Consider the following 14,485-nt stretch of genomic DNA (forward strand, 5'->3'; position numbering starts at 1 on the left):
ATACATCTGATAAATGTAAAGCTAAACCTACATTCCCACTGTACTGGATCCATCCAATATGAATGAAAGCAAACGAGGCTCTGCCGTCTCCACCTGTAAGCTCAGAAGCTGATTTCTTGCTCATTAGTATCACTCTGGTGTGTAGACACACAATTATGGGAAGAACATTTGCTAGTCTAACACCTCCTGTACCGCATCAGCAGCTCTCCTTCAGCAGAGAGGAAAGCTCCATGCCTCCAGGGGGCTTTGAAGTGACTGCCCACTGCTTTTTTCAGTGTCAGTCTCCCAGACCTTGTTTAGGTTTAACAGTCCAATATTTCTACCAGTGTGGTTCCATTTTATGACTCAAAGCAAATACCTCTTTTGCCTTTTGCTCCTGTCTAGACTGAAAGGGAAAAACAGTGATTTTACAGTAGATAATACTGAGTAGCATCATTGCTGTTCTTACTCGCTCCGTAAGTAAAACACTGCCTACCGTATGGCAAAATAGGCTACAGATGTTTAGAGCTACTCTGGGGGTGATGAGATGAGGCACCTCAGGTTACTGACATCCAGAAAACAACGCAGCATCTCAGCTGCACGCAACTGCAGATAGCAATTATGCTGTTAAGTTACGTGCAGTGTCTGCCAACTCGCATGAGTTCCTCTGAGACTGCTTATTAGCACAGAAATAATTAGCGCTGAAAAAGAATCGATGAAGCTTTGGCTTTATCTTTCGGTAATGGAGTTTTGGAATTGACTTCAGTGGAACCAGGACTTTATCAAAGCTCACTGTGGATTTTTTTGTGACTCCCGAGGTTTCCTCCGTGTTTTTCATTCTTTACAAGATTTCGTCACACCAAGGATCATGTTTTTCTCCCTTCGTAAGGCAAACAAGAACTCTCACATGACTCTGCTAATCTGCATTGCCAGGAAAACACTGAATATGATGATACTTGCACTAATTTTATCAGAACTGGCAGCAGCATTTTGAGTGCCAACAACAGGATAATTAGCACCTCAGCTCTGTCTGTACTCACAGCAGGGAAGCTGGCAGACAAAGAACTAAAACTTTATGATATCTACACAAATAACCACACTACAGAAGATAGCGACTCCTGGGATTCTCAATTTCTTAACTGTTTTCTTCTCCTCTTCTAATAAGACACCGAGAGATACTGGTTAGAATTGAGAAAGTTGTACAACCCAGTTTATGTAGTGGGTGCTGTGACTACTGTGGCTGCCAAAGTGAACCCAGCTCCTAGAGGAGAAAGAACAAATTCACAGGACAGAAATCCATTACACACTACTGGATATGCAGAGCCCACATCCAGCTCAGGAATTCTGCTGAGCTGGATGCTGGGACAGTATTAAAGGCAAGCATAGATACTTGTAGTTTGTTCCTATGTCCCCACTCCATTTCTTTTCCTGGAGCATCTGCATGCACTCCTGCTGGGGAAAGGATAGTAGGCTAGGCAGCATCCTTTAGATTGCACCGCTATGTCTGTTTTTAATACCTTATATTCCTCCCTACAGGAAAATACACATCTTGCGTGCTCTTAGACAGCATGGATTCTAATGTTGCCATTGTTCTTACTTACTAATTATTACTACTTTTGAGTCCTGAAAAGACATTTTCAAAGGAGACAGAAAGAGTTCTTAGAAAATTATTTTAATGGTCAGAATTCAGGTTTGAAGAAAAAAAAGTATTCTGCAGAAACAGACAGCCTTTCATGGAGGCTTAAACCAGTATCTTTTATTTCACGTTTAGGATGGATTAAAAGAATGTGTTCCGATCAGTGATTCAAATAAAGAGGACAAGTTTAAGTTGCAGTAATTTAACTGCTTTTCATAAATTCAGGTTTACTTTACAAAAATGTTACAACATATACAGACAACTCAAGAAAATTAAATAAAGTTTGTAGAAACAGCACTAAAGGGCTTGCAATTCACTTTTACAGTAGTTTTTACTCATAGAACTCTACCAGGCAACTCTTGTGGAAGCACCTCTCCAACCTTACACAGCAATCATAAACACATTCCACTTCAATTCACACAAGCAAACTGAAAAGTAAATCTAAAATGCTCTCTTTCCTCCACTATTTTAACTCCTTATAAAACTCACAGGCTCATTTCTGATTACCCTCAACCATGTTCACATAACACAAGAGGCCTCATTTGTCAGTTGGCTTTCTATCCATGCAGAAGGATGGTTACAGACCGGGCTTCTGATGGAGCACCTGCAATGCACATGGCCTAATTTTGACTTTATTTTTATGAACACAAACTCATTCCTATCACAGACTCCATGAGTTTGGCTGGTGTCTGCTGCAAAACAGCAAGGACTGCCATTACTGTCCAAGAGCGTTAAGTGGTCTGAAACCACCATGAGAAGAGACTACACAATGTTAAGAAATAGAGAGCAGGTTACAAACTAGGAACACTAGATACCTGTGTCTCCTCAGCCTATGCTGAAACCCTGGACATATGTACAGACTGGGGGATGGAGAGCAGCCCCGCAGAAAGGGATTTGAGGGTTCTTCACCAAATTGTGATCGAGCCCTGGAATAGGCTCCCCTGGGGTCAAGGCACTGAGCCTGTTGGAGTTCAAGAAGCGTTTGGGCACCGCTCTCAGACAGAGGGTTTAAATTTGGGGTGGTGCTGTGTGGAGCCAGGAGTTGGACTCAATGATCCTTGTGGGATAGTGTTTCCCACAACCTTCTCCTCAGGAAACTGGCTGCTCATGGCTTGGAGAGATGTACGGTTCTTTGGGCTACAAACTGGCTGGCTGGCCAGGCCCAAAGGGTCATTGTGAATGAGTTAAATCCACAAATGGTGTCCTCCAGGGCTCAGTACTGGGGCTAGTTTTGTTTAAAATATTTATCAACAAATTTGATGAGGGGATTGAGTGCACACTCAGTACATTTACAGATGACATCAAGGTGGGCAGAAGTGTTGATGTGCTTGAGGGTAGGAAGGCTCTGCAGGGGGATCTGGATTGGCTGGATCCATGGGCTGCATCTCATTCTCTGGCATTCAGCAAGGCTAAACATTGGCTGCTGCCCTTGGGCCACAACACGACACTGAGAGGAGACCTCATCACTCTCTACAATGACCTGAAAGGAGGCAGCAGCAAGGACAGTGTCAGCCTCTCTTCTCAGGTGCTGAGCAATAGGATGTGAGGCAATGGCTTCACATTCACCAAAGGAGGTTTAGATTGGATATTATGAAGAATTTCCTCACAGAAAGAGCAGTCAAGCATTGAAACAAGCTGCCCAGGTGGATGGTGGAGTGTCCACCTCTGGAGGTACTTAAGAAATGTGTCAATGTGACACTTAGGGGCATGGTTTACTGATGGACTTGGTAGTGATGGTGATGGTTGGACTTGGCGATCTTAAGGGTCTTTTTCAACCTAGATGATTCGATGACTCTCTAACTCTATCTTATAAAAAGCTCACAGAGACTGAGCAGAGTAGAAGGCAACAATCACTTCCCCCACCCTGCAGGCCATGCTTCTTATGATGAGCCCAGGATAATTATGGCTTTCTGGGCTCCAAGCACACATTGCCGGTTCATGCTGAGCTTCTCATCAAACAGTACATCAAGTCCTTCTCTTCAGGGCTGTTCACAATCCAGTATCTGCCCAGGTGCAGGACCTTGCACTTGGACTTGCAAAACTTCATGAGGTTTCCGTGAGCTCATCTCCTGAGCCTCTCAAGAGTCCTCTGGATGGCATCCCTTCCTTCCAGCACAGTGACCACATTGCACAGCCTGGTGTCATCTGCAAACTTGCTGAGGATGTACTCAATCCCAATGTCCATCTCACCAACTAAGATGTTAACTAGTGCCAGTCCCAGTACTGACCCCTGAGGAACTGGTCCACACCTGAACATCGAGCCATTGACTGCAACACTTTTTAAGGGTGACCAAGATGATGAGAGGGCTGGAGCACCTCTCCTATGAAGAAAGGTTGAGGGAACTGGCTTGTTTAGCTTGGAGAAGAGAAGGCTCTGGGAAGACCACACTGTGACCTTCCAATACTTGAAGGGAGCGTATAAACAGGAGGGGGAATGATTGTTCACGAGGGTGGATAGTGGTAGGACAAGGGGGAATGGTTTTAAACTGAGACAGGGGAGATTTAGGTTAGATATTAGGAGGAAGTTTTTCACACAGAGGGTGGTGACGCGCTGGAACAGGTTGCCCAAGGAGATGTGGATGCCCTGTCCCTGGAGGCATTCAAGGCCAGGCTGGACGTGGCTCTGGGCAGCGTGGTCTAGTGGTTGGCGACCCTGCACTTAGCAGGGGGTTGAAACTTGATGATCTTTGAGGTCCTTTTCAACCCAGGCCATTCTATGATTCTGTGATACGATTAAGTGTGACTATCCAGCCAATTCCTCATCCACAAAGTGGTTTATCCATTAAACCCATGTCTCTCCAATTCAGAGACAAGGATGTAGTGTGGGATAGCAACAAATGCTTTGCCTAAGTCCAGGTAGATGATGTCAGTTGCTCTTCCCTTATCCACCAATGGTGTAACCCCATCATAGAAAGCCACTAAATTTGGCAGGCATGATTTGCCCTTAATGGAGCCATATTGTCTGTCACCAATCACCTCTTTGTCGTCCATGTTCATTAGCTAATCCAAAGATCAGCTCTATTATCTGGCTGGGTACAGAGGCAAGGTGACTGGCCTCTAGTTTCCTGGATCTTCCTTTTTCTCCTTTTTTAAAAACAGGGGTTGCATTTCCCCTTTTCCAGTCACTCAGAACTTCACCAGACTGTCTCAGCTTCTCAAATATGATGGATAGCAGCTTAGCAACTTCATCTGCCAGATGAGAAAATTACAGTTTAAAGACCACCAGCAGCTTTCTGTTAATTGTTTCAGTGAGTGATTTTCTTTGATAATACCACATTCCACAACCGAAAAGCACTTAAGCACATCTTAGCATTAAGCATAAAATTAACACCCACCGACTGTAATGGGAACTAAGTAATGTGCTTAATTGTTTTCTTGAACTATAGCCAACAGGACTTAAAGGAAGATAAGAAGCAGTCTCACTCGTCTAGAAAACCTATGGTTGGCTGCTTTCTTTGTTTGTTTGTTTTCTCCAGCGTCTACAGTTTTAGTTTTTGCTAATCTGAATTTTAAAAATGTATATCAGAATTTTTTCTTGGATGAAGTTAAAGACCAATGCCCCACAACTGTCTTCCACAAGAAGATCTGAAAGTAGCAGTTTCTGTTGACAATGACTGAGGTTTTAAGTTCAGAACTGGAAAGAGAAACAATCTATGATGTTTGTGACAGATAATGAAGCACGTTTTATTATCTCCCCTCGCCTTAATTCCCTTCATCTTTTCATGGAAATAAGGATTAACTCTTGCCAAAATAAACAGAATTGAAGGTTTCTGTCTTATAAAAAGAAATCTTTAATTGTCTTCTGTTAAATAACAATCATATTCTTATAGACTGAGTGGTATAAAATGCATTTGTGTCCTAATGAACACAAGCTTGAGTTTTGCCCATATACATAGAATTTTTTTTAGCTGTATTACAAAAGTATTATATAACCATTTTTTGGCAATCACTTTAGCAATAGAAAAACTTTAAATGTGAAATCTTTTTTATAGAGTGACCTTGTAATTTTTTTTTACCCATCTATGAAATCCTGTAATTAAAGCTGACCACAATGAACTTCATTTTAAATAAATGGTCCTTCAAGACCACTCTTATCGTCATAAAGTGTAATTCATATTTCCGTCCCTTTATCTATCGTAAGTCATTGCCTCTGAAGCTGCAGATGACTACAGTCATCTAATTCTACATTCAAACCTTTACAAGCATGCTTTCTCACCTCTTCTAGTAAGTCCATTTTCTGAGCTGCCAATCACTGATATTTTATACAAAAACGAGGCATAAAATGAAGGCTCACTTCAATCTGCATTTTCCCTGTTTTTGAGGAATGATTGTAAATGGAGACAAAGAGACATGATGCTTCCAATCTCCTGAAGAACATGAAGTACTATAACTAAAGCAACCAAGCCATACTGCAGAGAATAAAAGCAGCTCCATTTTCACCCGTGTAGGTACACCTACACACCAGAAGGTATCACATAAGCAAGGCAGAAAGGAAAAAAAAAATGTGAAGAGGACAAAGATCACATCCGCACTATATTCTAGGAGCATGCTAGGATCCAAAATTATAATAATACAAGCAGTCCTAACAGGCTTTTGAGTATTTGGTCAACAAGAAACAGTCTGACAAGGCCCCCACAGCTGAGGCTGTTGACCACAACAAGCCAAAAGCAGGCAACTTTTTCCAGCCTGCACAGGTGCTGTGAATCATCAGACACTTTCTTGCAGTAGCATTTGCCCAGACTAGAGAAATGACTGGGACTGCATAAAATATAAGTGTACAGCACACTGGCATATTTTATGCAGCCACTTAAAAACCACTGAAACAGAGAAAAGTGAATGTAAGGAAACAAGCACAGTTCAACTGTACAGTGTGAAGCTCTGAAAAGCCAGTAAAAACATGTTGATAGGCTTTGTATGCTATCTACGTTTACTAACACCGGAGCCAGACGGTTTGAGGAGGTTGCTTTTAAAAGCTTTCCTAAAGGTTTTTCACTGCATAGTACTGGCAAGGTCCTTTTTTCTCCAAATCCCATACACACTCCAAGCACAGGTTCTTGCAAGGTGATTCAAGAAAGATGCTTATCCTTATAGAGATGGTGTAATTCCCATCAATGGGAAGATGTGTTTTATTCCTGAGGTAATACAGGTTCTGGATCCAAAACTGCAAACCACGATAACCTTCCCATTGCTGTCTCTTCTATACTTTGGAAATACACCACTGGATCATTTAAACACAAAGGGTCAGTGGTGATGGGGTCACTTCCAAAATACAGATAGAGAGAGCTGCCTCAAATTCTGCGGCAATCTGACTGTGATGAAACAAATGTATTACCTGATAAAGCCATTCTCAATCCTTTCAATATCTTCATCAGTAGTTCTGACAGACAGTCCATGCATGCCAGGGTAGGAGTGCTGGGTGTTGATTTTTGCCATTTTGCTTTACATATCAACATCCAATTGACAGCTGAAACACAGGGGAAAAAAAAAAGCATTTAACAAAGGCACCAAAAGCAATGTAACAGTTCTTAAAAACAGTGAATTACTAAAAAAACAGGGCAGTATAAAGCTAATTTAACCATTTGCATGGATAGCAATATTTACACACATAGTACGACAGCCATTCCCACATTTATTTGTACCAGACAGAAAACATGCTCATAGAAGCGTAACAATGAAAATTCAGTGTAACAAAGAAAATCCATCAGGACCAATGAAACAGTTCACATGACATCATGTTCTTTTTTGTCTCTAGGGTTTCAGAGTATCCACAGTGTCAGACATATTATCTACAGAGAAACCGCATGTAAAATTTCATTCACAGACTGCAGTTAGAAAGCAAACCAAAAAAACAAGGCGGTAACACGTGGTAGGACAACCTATTCCACTTCAAGCTAATCTTCTTGTGCTAACCTGTATCTATTTCACGACAAAGTCTTTTATTCTGAAATTGCATGCTAAGCAAACAGGCCATTAATCAAATGTATCCTTGAGCTTAATACACGCCGTTAATCATACATTATCTAAACAATGCACTAATCATTGCGCTCTCATACATCATTTTTCTTGCAGTGCTTCAAGACAAGGTATGTAAACATATCTAACCATCCAACCCCTATAAGATTTAGGAAAATTATGCAACTTAATTCCTTTCCAGATGTGTCCGTCAATGCCTTACCAACATTAGTAAAACAGCTTTTGAGAGTTAAGACAAGTGCCTTAAAAACAAAATTCTGAAAGACTTTCACTGAAAGTTTTGAATTCATTTTTTTAATTACTGAAACCGTACCCAGGATCCTTTTCTATCTGAGACATGACTAAGATCAAATTCACTTGGGATTTTGCCACTGCTTCAGACCATCCAATGTCCTTTCCTCACCTGTAATCCACTGCCTTACAGCCCATACAGCATGCAACTAACAGCAAACGAAATACAGAAACTAAAAGCCTCCCCTGCATTGTTCCTGAAGTAAAAATTCATCATCCACTAACAGGTCTACATTATGTGTTCAGCTTCTTAAAAGATAGATACTTGAGTTACCCTCTATTCAAATCCCAGACACCTAAAGGGAATCACATATAACTTTTAAAAGAATTTAATATACTTCAAAATATAAAATAGACTAACTTAAATTTTGCATCCAGAAATAATGAAATGGATCTGGAAATAGCCCCTGGATATCTTATTTAACACCTGGAAATCTGGTTAGTGTTTCCTATTTCTAATCTTACCTCGGTGCAGGTCAACTGATACATAACTGTGTCTGATCTTAAACTGAGCCCTGCACATACCAGGTAACTTCAGCTTTTCTGGGGAGAAAGTTAGTGTGACATCTATTTTGCTACAGCAGTAACTCCCATTTCTCACATATTAATTTGAACATAATTCACGATCAGAATAAAACGTCTTTGCTCTTTTGTTACTACCGATGGTAGCCTCCAATTTACATTCCCACTTCCCAGGTTTCAAGGCTTGAAGTTATACTGGGAGGCTCTAATGCAGTAGCCCGGTTGTCACAAGCACTTAACTTAATAATGGAGCAGCATGCTTCCTGTTGGCAAATTGTTATGCACATACAGAAAGTAAGGCACAGGAGGGAACTGCTTCTTCCTACTAATAGTTACTCTCACTGCCTATTGCATTTCTGCGGCTTTCACTTATACACTAGAAGTCCAATGGAAGGTAATTTATGAGTAAGATGGCACGTGTTGCTTGAATTTTACTGCTCTGCATAGACCCCACCCTCCTTTAAAACTCAGCCAATTTGTTGCTGTTGTTGTTTTAATCAATATAGAATTCTGAGGGAGGAATGATTCCTCACTCTTCCAATCAACACCATAACGCATCTACCATTGGACTTGCGCGTTATTCTACTTCAAAGTTTTAAAAGCTTGATAGTGAGAAAAACAGAATGATCCGTAAGTGACAAAGCACTAGCTTTTTTCTAAGGGTAGCTTTCCAAACCAAAGTTAGTGCCAAGTTAAGATCATAGAATCATAGAATGGCTTGGGCTGGAAGAGGCCTCAAGGATCATCAAGTTCCAACCCCTCTGCCACAGGCAGGGTTGCCAGCCACTAGATCAAGTACGAGATCAGATTGCACAGGGCCCCACCCAGCCTGGCCTTTGCCAGTACCGCCAGCTAACATAACAAAAACCCTGTCACTAGTTCTGATGATTCACTAATTGATGTCTATCTACAGCAGTTCTTAAACTAAGGTCACCAGGCTTATAATTCCCAATAAAATGAATAACTCTGTACAGACAATAGAAGCATGAGATACTAAAAACCTAGGGGTGTAGGGATGATGTAGCTTATTTACTGCCAACATGCAGTATCTCACTGAAAAGAGACACTGGGAAGGCAACATGGCACGCTGCAAGAAATCCACGAGACTCTTAGAGTGCGCTAAGGATAACCTCCTGGTCCAGGCAATAGATAAATCAATCAGAGATGAAGCATTAATGGACCAGGTGCTCACCGACGCAGAGGAGATCATTAAAGAGGTTGACTGGAAGCAGCAATCATGACCTGGCTGAGCTTGTGATCTCAAGGAATACGGGCCTACCAAAAAGCAAAGTTAAGAACCTTAACTTCAGGAGAGCAAAATTCCAGCTATTTAAGAAATTACTGGATGGGATCCCCTGGGAAACTGTCCTTACGGACAAAGGAGCAGAGCTGGCAGCTCTTCAAGGACACCTTTCTGAGGGCACAAGAGCTCTCTGTCCCCCAGTACAGGAAAACAAGCAGAAGAGGCAGGAAACTGGCATGGCTGAGCAAGGACCTGTTGGTTAAACTGAGGGAAAAAAGGGGCATGCACAGGCAGAGGAAGCAGGGATGTGCGGCCCAGGAATAATACAAGAATGCCATCTGGACATGCAGAAATGAGATCAGGAAAGCCTCAAGGAGCACGTGGAACAGAACTTGGCGAGGGATGTGAAAAATAACAAGAAGGGATTGTGCAGGTACATTCGTCAGAAGAGACAGGCCAAGGAGGGTGTACCTCCATCTGGTAAATAAGAAGGGAGAACTGGCTACAGCAGATGTCACGTGGAAAAGGCTGAGGTACTTAGCAAGTTTTTTGCCTCGATCTTCACTGGCAATCAGGCTTCCCATGTCTCTCACATCCCTGAACCTCTAAGCAGGAGTCAGGAGAGCAAAATTCCTCCTCTGTAAGAGAAGGGCAAGTCCAAGACCACTCATGAGACTGAACATGTACAAGTCTATGTAGCCAGATGACATGCAACCCAGGGTAATGAAGGAACTGGCTGATGTGGCTCCCAAGCCACCCTCCATCAGATATGAAAAGTCACGGTTGTCAGGCAAAGTCCCCAGCCACTGGAAAAAGGGAAACATCACTCCCATTTTTAAGATAGGGAGAAAGGAAGACTCTGAGGACTACAGGCAGATGACCCCCACCTCTGTGCCTGGGAAGATCACAAACCTGATCCTCCAGGAAGCCACGTTATGGCACATGTGAGATGAGGAGGTGATTTGAGACAGCCAGCATGGCTTCACAAAGAGCAGATTGTGCCTGACCAATCTGGTGGCCTTCTACAATGGAGTGGACAAAGGAAGAGCAACCGATGTCATCTACCTGGACTTGTGTAATGCCTTTGACATGGTCCTACATCACATCCTTATCTGTAAATTGGAGAAATATAGATTTGAAGGGTGGAATATTCAGTGGATAAAGAATTGGTTGGATGGTCACAGCCAGAGGGTTGTGGTCAACGGCTCTATGTCCAGGTGGAGGCCAGTGACAGTGTCCCCCAGGGGCCTGTTTTGGGAACAGTGCTCCTCCGTATCTCCATAAGTGATATATACAGTGGGATCAAGTGCATCCTCAGCAAGTTTGCAGACAACACCAAGATGAATGTTGCAGTTAATATGACAGAAGGAAGGGATGCCATCCAAAGGAACCTAGACACGCTTGAGAAGTGGGTCCACAGGAACCAAATGAGATTCAATAAGGCCAAAGTACACGGTGCTGCACTTGGGTCAGGGCAACCCCAGACATGAGTACAGACTGGGAGAAGTACTATTGAGAGCAGCCCTGTGGAGGAGGATTTGGGGCTCCTGGTGGATGAAAAGCTGGACAGGAGCCAGCAGAGTGCTCTTGCAGCGCAGAAGGCCAACAGTGTCCTGGGCTGCATCAGCAGAGGGGTGGCCAGCAGGGAGAGGGAGGGGACTGACCCATTCTGCTCTGCCCTCGTGAGGCCCCATCTGGAGTACTGCATCCAGGCCTGGTACCCCCAGCACAAGAATGATGTGAAGCTGTTGGAGAGGGTCCAGAGGAGACCATGAAGATGATCAGAGGGCTGGTATAAAGAAAGGCTGAGGCCAGGTGGGCTTGTTAAGCCTAGAGAAGAGAAAGCTCTGGGGAGATCTCATTGTGGCATTCCAGTACTTAAAAGTGAGCTTATAATCAGGAGGGATAGTGACTTTTTACACTGTCTGATAGTGATAGGACAAGGGGGAATGGCTTTGAGCTAAAAGAGGGGAGATGTAGATGTTAGGGAGAACACTTTCCCTCAGAGGGTGGCGAAGCACTGGCACAGGCTGCCCAGAGAAGCTGTGGGTGCCCCATCCCTGCAGACATCTGAGGCCAGGTTGAACGGGGCCCTGAGCATCCTGATCTGGCAGCAGGCAGCTCTGCCCTTAGCAGGGGGGTTGAAACTAGACAATATCTAAGGTCTCTTCCAACCCAAGCTATTCCATGGTTCTGTGCTTGCTTCTGAACCAGCTGAGCAGTGAGTAGTGCCTTTCTATATTTTAGAAGCTGTAAATGCAGTGTATGTATTTCCAGATTTGTAATTTCTCTATCAGTACATGGAAGTTTGGTTAAAAAACACTGAGTACAGTATTTCTTAAGCTTGAAACTGGCATGCCTTCTCCAGCAGTTATTAATCTCCTGGAATTAGATATTACTAATCTGGAATTAGACACTACTAATAGATACTAGAACTGGATAGTCCTAATCTCCTGGAATGCTCTGAACATGCCACTTGAGCGGTGAGTACAGAAAACGGTTGCACATTTTATTTAGACGTTCCAAAGTTGGGCTACTGACAAAACCACACGACTTGCAGGATATAAAATCAAATACTATTTTGGATGAAAAACTAGCCTAGACAGAAAGCAAGAACAAGATTAAACAGTTGACCTTCAGTGCTGCAGAAGTTTAAGAGCAATGCTTCTCAGGCTTGCGTATGAAAACCTGTCATTAATGACAGGGATGAAAAGAACAAGCAGTGAGACAACATCTCAGGATGGATGGCAAAAATTACTGCAGAAACAAAGGAGAAGTGCAGGGAACTCCAGTGACCCTCATCAACTAGATCAAGTTCACAACCTGATGGCAAGATGGAAGGATCTATACGTGGCAAGAGTTAAAATCAAAAAAGAATATTAAAAAGTCTCTGTGAAACAGCAGTGTGGACCTCTCTGGAATTCCATGAGTCCTTCCCTTAAACAAAATACACTGCAGAGCAAAGCTCGGCAGCAAGGATCATGAAAGGCAAGGAATAAAAAGCTTTTAATAATTATTATTTGTTATGGCTATTTTATGTATATATTAGTATTTATTATTATAAAATCTTTTGATCTTACAAAATAAAATTATATAGGCAAACTTAAGAACTCATTTCAGAGGCCTTACGATGATTTCAGCTGTAAAATCCCAGTTCAGTAGACAGTGCAATCTGAGCCCCTATTCTACACTAGACCAGAGGAAAGAAATCACAGTAATACAAGCCCACTATTAAGCAGTAAAGTGCATCAATTTTTAGAAGGAGCTAGGAAGAGAGGATGGATTGTCATCACAAAATTGTGCGACGCGTGTTCAGCTGTGGTACAGAGAGACAGAGCACAGGACTCACAGAAATCAGCAGCGCAGGAATTTGGGTACAGGGCAGGTGGTGACACTTCCCAAAGCAACATGTTTTGGTCTTGCACAAAGCACATACAATAGTGGCAAATTACTGGTAATCTCATTAATGAGAAATATTTGTTCCTTCTACACCTAGGTTTCTGAAGTATTTTGAAATGGCAATGTCCTCCCCAGTCTGTTAAGCTGGATCCAAACCTGGTTAGAGACCGAGTAGGGAGCAGTTCACGAGTACAGAGCTATCAGGAGTCAGGAAAATGCTGAAGAGATGAGAGGCCCTTCACACACCTTGTGCAGGGCACACAGAGAGACAGCTCCAGCTGGATGGAGTACACAACCTTACACCTTTACCAAAAGCAGACACTTACAAGACAGATTAAAGTACTACACAGAGCTTGCCTTTCTGTTTACAACCACAGTTGTTGCAGAGGGTTGGCCTTGGTTGACTGCCAGCTGCTTTCCCACTCCCCCTCCTCAGCAGCCCATGGGAGAAAATGAGAGGAAAAAGCTCACGTGTTGATAAGGACAGGGAGATCACTCACCAATTACTGTCACACACCAAACAGACTTGATTTGAAGAGAATTATTTTAATTGATGCCGACTAGAACAGATTTGGATGTTAACGAAGACAAAGCCACCTTCTTCCCTCCATCTCTTTGCTTTTTCTCCCCAAGCTCATCTTCAGTCCTTCACTCCCCACTCCTCTACTTCTTTCCCACCAAGCAGTGTGGGGGGCATGGGGTATGCAGGGTTGCAGTCAGTCCACAACACCTCCTCTCTGCTGCTCCCCGCTCCTCACTTCTTCCCTCCTCCAATGTGGGCCCTTCTCTTGGGCTGTAGTCCTCCACAAGCTGCTCCTCCTCAGGCTGCAGTTCCTGTCAGGAGAGCATGAATTGTTCCTGTGAGGGCTCATCTCTATGTACCACAGCTTCCATCAGGAAATACCTCCACTGTAGGATTCTCCACAGGCTACAGTGTGGATAACTGCAGTTGCATGTTCCCTCTCCTCAGGATGGAGGGAATAGCAACTCCAGCACGGGCTTCTCCACAGGTTGCAGGGACATCTCTGCTCCAGCGACTGGGGCATCTCCTGTCCCCTTGTTCCCCGGAGCTGGCTCTAGCCAGCTGCCCCCAGCCTCCCCTCACAGCAGCAGCCTTCCACTGCCAACACCTTGAATTTTCCAGAGCTCGGTGACTTGTTTTTAAGCACACCGAGTCAAACTACAGAAAACAAAACTGTCTCAGGTTGCCTCAACTTTTCAGAAGTGAAGAATTTTCTGCTGTCAGACAGCAAAATAAAACCCATCTGAAACACCCCAAGCTCTTGAAAGACAGACACCTCTACCAATGGATTAAGCAGAGTTTTAGCATGCTTCCTCCGTTTTTCTTTTCTTGCTACCAGCTACCTGAAAGAGACAGATAATTCCACACTCATGATTATTGCTTTTTGGTGCATAAACCACTGAGACTGAAACAAGAGCTA

The 14,485-nt window shown here is 43.2% G+C and overlaps 1 protein-coding gene across 3 annotated transcripts in view; it reads right to left on the reverse strand.

Moving 5' to 3' along the window:
- Positions 1-14,485, reverse strand: part of CNGA3 (cyclic nucleotide gated channel alpha 3) — a 51,213-nt gene that overhangs the window by 17,373 nt on the left and 19,355 nt on the right. For all 3 annotated transcript variants that reach the window (XM_021412456.1, XM_021412447.1, XM_021412464.1), the window contains exon 2: positions 6,948-7,079. In XM_021412456.1, coding sequence (XP_021268131.1) covers positions 6,948-7,048 — 101 coding nt within the window. In that variant the 5' untranslated portion in view covers positions 7,049-7,079. The remainder of the gene's footprint in view (positions 1-6,947; positions 7,080-14,485) is intronic.

This window comes from Numida meleagris, chromosome 1 (assembly GCF_002078875.1).
Source record: "Numida meleagris isolate 19003 breed g44 Domestic line chromosome 1, NumMel1.0, whole genome shotgun sequence".
NCBI lineage: Eukaryota > Metazoa > Chordata > Aves > Galliformes > Numididae > Numida > Numida meleagris.